The 9,041-nt window shown below is 43.9% G+C and overlaps 1 protein-coding gene across 1 annotated transcript; it reads right to left on the bottom strand.

Annotated features, from left to right (window-relative positions):
- Positions 1 to 9: 9 nt before the first annotated feature.
- Positions 10 to 9,010, bottom strand: NPY1R (neuropeptide Y receptor Y1). Its single transcript, XM_052690316.1, has 3 exons — positions 8,753 to 9,010; positions 5,459 to 6,316; positions 10 to 5,332 (listed from the first exon to the last, which is right to left on the bottom strand). The coding sequence occupies exons 2-3, from the start codon at positions 6,155 to 6,157 to the stop codon at positions 4,874 to 4,876; spliced, it is 1,158 nt and encodes a 385-aa protein (XP_052546276.1). The 5' UTR covers positions 6,158 to 6,316; positions 8,753 to 9,010; the 3' UTR covers positions 10 to 4,873.
- Positions 9,011 to 9,041: the final 31 nt, after the last annotated feature.

The following is a 9,041-nucleotide window of genomic DNA, read 5'->3' as shown; positions in this document are numbered from 1 at the left end:
TGTTGGGTGGGTGCAAGGAGAAGCTGTCCTTTTTTGGTTTTGCCAAAAATGTTTTGTTTTCTTCATCTTTAAAAAAGATTTACATTCGTCTAAGATGAAGAACCTTCCGATGTATTTGCATTTGTAGATCCATGTCCCTTTTTTCGGAAACAGGTGCAGAGAAGCCATTAATCCTACACGATCTTTGGACCACCGATTTGCCTTGGAAACATTGACATACCAGCTTGTTGACTCCAAACAGAAACACAGAGTAGTCTGCCTTTTAATCTTTTTGTCTGTATCTGTCAGAACACATCGAGGCTTCATCTGTACCTTCTGCTCTTTTCCAACCTCAGTCTATTTCCCCGTGTCTCTGAAATTTAGCATGATTTGTGGGAAGTTAGGGTCCCCTGTGCAGTGACCTCAGAAACTGTTGCATCTGGTGCAGGTTTCTTGCAATGAAGACTCGCTGATGTCAGAAGAACAGATCTCCAGGAATTGTGAAACGCAGAGCACTGTCAATATTGCTATAATGTGCAGGATATTTTGTATGGACATGTTTCCAACCTACATAGGCTTTGTGAATTTCGGACTCATATGGAGTGCAAATTCTGAGAGGCTTGCCTACCAGGAACCTGCTGGAAGAGAATTTCTGTGGGAGGAATTGTTGAAAGTTGACCTCATGCTCACAGCACTGTCCTTCACACAGCTGAATTTTGCTCTTGGGCTTTACAAAACCAGAGTACAGATTCCTGAGGCTTCCTCAGGAAATGCCTTCTAAAGGTGTAAGAAACACCACAGAGCATGGAACAAGGGAGGAAGAATTCAGCAGCGCTAGCCCTGGAAGCTGGCCATCCTTCTGCTGCTATGTACATGGTGTTACATGGAGATAATGGAGAGAAAAACACTTTGGCAGATGGTAGAGCAGGTGTGCATGCCCTTGAATTGCCACTGAAGGAGATGAGGGAACCTACCCTAAAGCTATTCTTTGTGGATGCCCTCCTTCATCTGCAAAGTTTCGGCTTCAATTGGAATATAAACACTGTTTAGCATGGGCAGAAACATGGTATGAAAATTACTTTGGGCCACAGGCAAATTAAGGTATAAGGGACTAACACCAGTCATTCCCTCTCTTACACGTAATCCTCAAACACTTGAAATTCTGCAAAACATGGATAAAAGAAAAGAATTTTCTTTCACATCAACTTTAAAATGATGTCTAAGTTATAATTTCTCCACTGTTTATACTCAACTGATTTATTTTAGCCTCTTGCAGATGAAGGTGGTATTTAAATTCACATTTCCTACTCTAATGTATGTTTAAAAAAAATAAAGTTTCCTTAATGCCTTCATTCTGTATCTACTGCTTTGGTAAGTTCTTTTAACCAAGAACTGAGGAATACAGTTAAAGTAAGGCATTAACTTCAAGTATTGTCAAGCATTGGACTGCTACAAAGAAAAATCCAGAGGAAAACTGCCAGGAAAATCTATATGCAGGTTTATTTCTGTGATAATCTGAAATCCAAAGTCTGTTTTGTTTTGTTTTGTCTTTTAGAAAAGGATGTGAAATCCCCGCCAGCAGTTCACCATCATTCTGTAAGAGTGCTTAGGCAAATGATTAAGCAAATTATCCAATTTCTCTGTTTCATCTCAGTTCATTCACATGAACTCAGAATCAAAACTGAATAAATGGGGATGGGTTTAAGCATATATGTGGAAGCCGTGGTGCACAGAAATGCTAAGTTACCTTATAGATCCCTCACTGTGTGTGTTTCTGTCAGATTCCTTTGGTTTCCACCAGTCTGAAAGAATAAATGAAGCCTTCAGGCTTTTAGGATAGGAATCAGTACGTGCTGAAGTGGGGAGAGTTTGACAAAACAGCACATAGGAAGAAGAAGAATCGAAACAGAACGATTGAAAAATGATTCAGAAACAATTTGCCCTATCTAGAAATGTAGCACATAGGATGAGCAGCCATGCTGGAGATCTGAAAGTGCAAGAGAGGATTAGTGCTGGAGCCAGATGACTGGAGGAAAACATCTCCAGCAGCTTTTGAGGACTCTAGTGTCAAGTCATGCAACCTGTGACAAAAATACTGCTCTCTGCAGATGTCATCTACACCCTGCAGATGTCAGGTCAGCACCTCAGGAAGGTTTCTTTTATCTTTGTTCTCATAAAAGATTCTTTTCGAACAGCAATGATTTTGCTTCTGAAATTCTCCAAATGCGTTTTCCTGCTGACAAATGCGTTTCTGTGCTGTATGTATGAATCTGCACCCTTCGTGGAGCCTTAGGAAAGGCAGCATAGCATGCCTCTCACAGGGAGAGGAGGAAACATGGGAAAGAAGCCTGATCCTAAGGTGCAGTGCAGCAGAAAGATGGCTCCTGAGCTTCACCCGGATGAGCTGAAGGGATGCTTTAGCTTGCATCTGCTGGCCCAGCTCCCACTTGATTATCAGACAGGAGGGTAAAAATCCCCAGGCAAACATCCTCGGGAGATGGATGCTGTGATTTGAGGCAGTAGCACCAGCAGGAGAAAGGTTGGTGTGGGTCTAAGTGTGCTGCTGTCCTATTGAGGACCTGTGAATCTCCGTGCACCAACAGCTCCTGTGTGTAAGCTTCTAATTCAGCTTGATTAAGTGTTTCCAACAAACTAACTGGAAAATTCCCCAAACAATGTTGTTGTCTTCTCCCGCTGGTTTTGAAGAAAGTGATGATTTGATTTATTTCTTCTAAATGGGAGCAATAATAATAATCAAAATACACTGTGATTTTTTTTTCCCCGATGGGAAAACCGTGATGTGACATTCTTAACAGAAGAACAGAGCTGGGTTTCTACAATGCATCTCAGTGGAAATACACAACCTTTGGTGTAACAAAATTACTGTGAAGTGACAGGGGAATAATTTCAGGAGCCTCTTGTCATATTAGCAACACACTCCATGAAGAGCCACCGGAAAAGGGACGTCTCATAAAATACGAAAGGGCAAGGCTCTGAAAGAAAGCACTGTCATATAATTCATTTTATACATTCTCTCTCTGTTTTCAAGTACAGAAACTTCCTTTTTAATTAAGTTATCTGTCAATAAAGAAATACATTGAATTATAACGCACAAGAACACATTGCTACTTGAATATTCTACACTGTTTTTAAGACTGCACAAGGCACAGCTCTGGACTTTTAAATGCTGGCAAACCGAATGATCTTCCTTTCTTAGACAGTTATCCATATCTAATTTAGAGCGTATTAAATTCACCATCACATCCTGAGATCTTCTTGAGATCTGAAAGATATCAGATTTGGTTCCCACTGATGCTACATTTACACCTGTTTTAAAGACACTCTTCTGTGTCGGAAGGGTACAAAGCGATATTGCTAAATGAAGACTATATTGTACTTTAAAAAGCTGATTATTTGAAAAGGCATTGATTATATAGCAAAGTGCACTATATGACGTAGAGCCTCAGCTGGCTGATATTGGTATCGTTTCATTTACAGCAGCCAAGTGATGCAGGCTTCCCTCAGCTGGGGATCTAGTCACGTACATTTTGTGTAATTAGAGGATATATATTTTAAGCAGTAACACAGAGCTCTATTGTGTACATTTGGCAAATATTCCCACACTTCAGTCAACTGTGGAAGCAAAATGTTCCAATTGCAACCAAACTATATCCTCTTTTTAAGTTCTGCAGATCTTAGTTAAGTCATCCATCACCTTGGAGATAATCCAGGTTTATATCATCGTGTCTGAACACAGAATATAATGAGGCTATACATCATTTGTACAGATCAGCACTAATTATTAGGAAACGATTCAGGTAGCTACAGCTATTTTTTGTTTTTTTAATCCCAAACCTGACTTGTAACATCGTCTGCAAGGATGGAATCACAGCTTGTACAGAAAACAAACATGACCACCTCCCTTCAGATTCTTGACATTCATACATAGGACATAAGGAGAATTTACATGGTTCATAGGCTTGGGACTGACAGCAGATTTCATCCCAGTCTTCCAGTGATAGCAGATGAAAATGGGTTTGGGTTTTTGAAAATTAAAAAAGCCTGCATTACTAAAATCAGCTGTAATAATTTGGGATTAAAGGCCCATTTGTGCTTTCATTTGCTGTGGTGAAAATCCGAGTTATCCCATTGTGTTCTGTGGAATTACTCCAGGTTTTTGTTCTCGTAAATGAGAACAGAATTTCTCTCCTAATCCTGCCTTTGAACCAAAGTGATTACAGTCTGAATTGCCTCTCTGAATGAGCCAAAGGCACGTCCCCATTTAACGTGACCTATGGGTTTCTCAGAATCGTTTTGTGCATGCCTCCACTACGCTCACGGGATTTTTAAATTCATCAAAAGACAGATTAAAAACAACAAAAACAAACAAGGGGACAACTCTTCCAATCAGAACGTCCTAATTTTATGTTGGGATGGGTGTCCTCTGTAGTGACAGCCTCCCTGCAGTTCATACGCGCTTCATACCGCAATGGTCTTAAATGGACAATCCTGAGAACTAATTATTTGGGGAAAGAAATAATAATAATAATAATAAAAACTTAAAAAAAATAAAAATCAGTAAATATCTTTGTGCTCAAGTACATAACTGTACAAAGAAACAGAACAAGAGAAGGTTGCTGAAAACCATAGGTAGGAGCAAGTCCAGCCACTTTTTAATGATAAGATTCAGATGTAACTGCTGTGAACATTAAAGCAGAGTAAGGGGCAAAAAATGCACAGCATAACATTTCAAAGTGACAACAATCAAAGTTCCTTGGAAAAAGAAGAAAAGCATTACCCACTTTGTACTTGTTACATAATTGTGCTTGTCCTTGGGCACATTTCACCTGCGGGCGAACTTCCAGAGGTTTGGTGTAGAATTATTATTACTTCTTTATATTTTGTCATCGTCATCACTGTTTATTTTTTTAAATGCGACCGGGCTTGCCTGCTTTAGAGAGGTTTTTGAGACGTCTGTGTGCATGGTGGACATGGCTATAGTCTCGTAATCTTCCTCACGGGAGCGGAAGTGGCAGAAGTGAAATAAAAACTGCAGGTCCCTCTGGAAGTTCTTGTTGAGAAACCCATAGAAAATAGGGTTCACGCAGGTGGAGATCATGGCAGTGAGGTGGCAGATCAGGAACAGCAGATTGTGGCTGCAGGTAGCAACAGGCAGAATTTCATGGTTCCAATCAAACACGATATTGAAAATGGTGAGAGGAAGCCAGCAAACTGCAAAGGCAACCACGATCGAGATCAGCATGATGTTGATCCTTTTGGTTTCAGAGGATCTGTACTTACTGTCTCTCATCTTGTCCATCATGTGGCTCCTTTTTTTCAAGCGAAAGTAAATCTGTGGGAAATTCAGCAAAGAGAAACAGGTGGGATAATTTAACCTACAACCACAGCTATCGCTAAGGTAAGCAAACACCAGACAAAAAGAAAGTATACATATATCACAGAGGGAGCTCTCTCTTACCTTTAAGTAGCAAATAAATATAAAACAAAGCGGTCCAAAGTACTGAATCACCAGAAGAGTGGTGGTATAAGAAAGCCGGGCAGTGTCCAAGGGGAAGAGGTCTAGGCACACGTATTTGTCCTTATATTCATCAAATGTTATGTTTCTGAAGGGCTCGTCTGTCAGCACGTGGTAAATCAGGAAAGGCAAGGAGGAAGCCGTGGCCAAAACCCATATGGCAGCGATCCCCATGTAGGCGTGCCTGTTGCTTGGCCTCCAGCCACGGGGGTTGATGATCAGCTGATGGCGTTCGATAGCAATCAGAACTAAAGAAAAGACCGAGACGGTGATTGAGGCACATTGCACGAAAGGGTTCAATTTGCACATGGCCTCCCCAAAGATCCAGTGGTCCATTAAAGTGTACACAAAGGTGAAGGGAAGACACATGATGGTCACTAGAAGGTCCGAAAAGGACAGGTTGACGATGAGGATGTTAGTAACATTGCGCATTTCCTTTTGTTTCAAAATGATGACAATCAGGGCCAGATTCCCAGAGACTCCCAGGATTATCACGGTCCCATAAGCCAGGGCCAAGGTGAAGACCATGGCCAAAGGCACGTGGCAGTCCTCGTCTTCAAACTGTAAGAGTTGCGAGTTCTTCTCCGAAAAGTTCAGGTGTCTGGAATTGTTTTCCAGAGGATCAAGAAACGAAGCATTCATGTTTGTTTGGTTGCTTTTTTTTTTCCAGCTCGCTGATCAATATTCTCAGCAGCCACAGGTCTCATCCAAACCGCTCCTGACCTTCAGTATATGTCAGTCAGCCCACGAGGAGCTCCTCAGCAGAGCCCACTCCTCGATGCCGCATCTCCATGGCAAGGCCTGGGGGAAGGAGGAGGACCGGTCACCTCTTGCATGTAGGCTACCCCAGCACCCCAAAACCCTGCTGTGACTGTCACCCACCCTCAGCACACCAGTCCCCCGGCACCACTGGACTTTAAAGCCAGGGATCGGGCCCAGGCCACAGGGGAAGGGAAGACTGGCGGTCATGGCCTGGTATCCAAAGAGAGAGCAGGGGCTGCAGGACAGGGAAAGGAAGGAACCAGAGTCTAAATGTGGGTCTGCAGGCACAGCCCTTCCCAGCACTGCCTCATAAGCACAAGCGACAGAAAACAACAGGGTGTGAATCAACTTCAGTCTTACACCAGGGTAGCCTTTGTTTGATGATGCTTCACATCTCGTTCCTACAAGTTTAATCTGGGAAGATTTGCTTTCTCAGCCTGCTCTAAGTGCAATTATACTCCACCTGAAGGGTAGAAAAACTACACCAAAACATTGCTGTGCTCTTTTTTACCTAATGCACACAGGATGCTGAGTGTCTGAGTTGTCAGAAAGTGTTTTCCTTTGGTCTTTTACACAAGTGCTCACAGCAGCAATGGCAGTGAGTCAAAGGCAACTCAGGACCTCTGAACACCTTGATCTTAATTAGCAGGACTGCACCGTGAAGAAAGAACAACACAAAATGAGAAACAAACCTACAAACAAAGTCAGCAAAAATTAAACACCGTAGAGCAGGCACCCATGTAAAACAAATAGTGATGTCTAAATAACCACCCCTATGCAAGGCCTCTGATATTAAAATCAGAGAAACTCAGGCGTACGTGTTAAGGAAGAAAAAAGAAAACAAAGAAAAATGAATAAAATCAAATAACCTGATACAATCCTAGCTCAACTTACTATTAGCAGCAGCCACCTTCAATCTGGAAGTTTCCCTCTACACCCTCTCTTATGTGCTAAATTTATTGCTCACTTAACCTCAGGTTATGCTAATGAAAGTGATGCCACTTAAAATTCACATAAGTGGGCTCTAAACCTGGCTCCATATGGCAGTAATCACTAAAGCTGTGAAAACAGAGCTCACTGAAACGAGCTTCAGAGGAAGTGAGAATTCATGAGCTTTGCTCTGAAATACTGGGTATAAATCTAGGTGCCACCTAAGCTGACTCTTGTGTTGCTGGTGGCAGAGATCCCTTCCACTGGTCCCTACTGGACTTGTGCCTCCAGCTCCTCCCGAGAGTCAGTGAAAAGAGAACCATGCTGACATGTTTGTCTCAAGTGTCACAAGATCACCTCAGACAGCTTTGCTGATCCTCTGTGGCTACATGGAACCATGACAGGCAACACAGCCTGCCTCTGGGTGACATCTTACTGACAGTTAACAGCAACGGCTTGAGAGAAAACGCATCTCTGCTTGAAGTTTGGCTGTTCTGATTTTCTAGCTAGCTGGGGCAGGCACCTGAGAATTATTTCTGCTGCCTCTGCTAACTAAATTTACCAGGTCTCCCTAGGCCACGTAGACTGTTTCAGGGTCCAACAAATAAAAAGGCTTCCCCAGGCCCTCCTGAAGCACCACTTCAACCAGAGTCAGAGGAAAGTGCTTTATCTGCAGGACAAGAGTGTGAGTGCTGTGGAGTCCGGATTCAATTTCCAACAGGTTTGATTTTAACTCCAGCCTGAAAATCACACCGTGTGGATTTAATCACGTCCCTGTTACTTGTACAGCACAAAATGGGCAGCGCAGCCCTTGGAGCTGATGGCAGGAGCAAAATGGGTGAGGGACCATGTCCCGCAAGGAGAGAAGTGGGCAGGTTTTCTCAACACTGGGACCTCAATGCAGCAAGCAGAGGGTCAGGACATGATTTCAAGCTCTCGCTTTTTCTTACTCATTAAGAAGCCCACAGCTCTGCTTTTGCTCATTTATGAAATACCAAATTCAAAACCAGAAAATGCCACTGCTCCTCGCCTTCCCTTGCCTCTCCCCGTAGGAGAGAGCAGCGTAGTACCACGGCTGGGAACCAGTTCAGAAGCACAGCACTGTTTGACAAGCAGCAAGGCGTCCTGCCCACCTTTCCGAAACGGTCGGTAGCGATGCAGTTGCCTCTCCTGGCGCACGGCGCTGCTCCCTGCCCCCTACCAGCAGGGACATCCCTTCCCATCCCGGGGGCTGGCGGTGCTGGCAGCTCTGCAGAGCCCTGCTGTGACCCACAGGGTCTCCCCACCTCCCGCACACACCCGTCCCTCCGGCTCTCCAGGATTATCTGTCAAAAGTTTAGCACCGACGGATCGAAAGGGTAAAAGAACGCGCTTGCGAGCTGTCTGGCAACTCGCTGTAAAAGCTATTGGAGCTTTTCAAAAGGGAGCCCAAAATACTGCCAGCCCCAGCAGCTCTCAAGTCCAGCCTGGCACCTGCTCCTCCCTACCTTATGTCCCCTGCCCCGAGCAGCGCCGGCACCGGGAAGCGATCGCAGAGAAACTCACCTTCTAACAGCTCCGCCTATCCGCGATCTTCTCGGGGGCTGCAGGGAGGAGAAGGAATAGGGGAAGGGAAAAGATCCTCCTGTGTTCCTCCAGCTGAGATGCTAAAGATTGGTGGGGAAGGCTGGAGACTCCCCCTTAAAGCCGAACTCCACCTTATCCCAGCATCACATGATGGGGCTCTGCTGAGCAGATCCCGAAAATCTCACTGCAAGCACATCACCTTTCAATTACACATCTGGGGGTGGGTTGCCTAGTAATCCTGAAATGCATGCAATTAAATACTGAAACA

Source organism: Tympanuchus pallidicinctus, unplaced genomic scaffold, assembly GCF_026119805.1.
Source record: "Tympanuchus pallidicinctus isolate F22 unplaced genomic scaffold, pur_lepc_1.0 scaffold26, whole genome shotgun sequence".
NCBI classification, from domain to species: Eukaryota; Metazoa; Chordata; class Aves; order Galliformes; family Phasianidae; genus Tympanuchus; species Tympanuchus pallidicinctus.
This window is presented reverse-complemented; position numbering and strand designations above follow the sequence as displayed.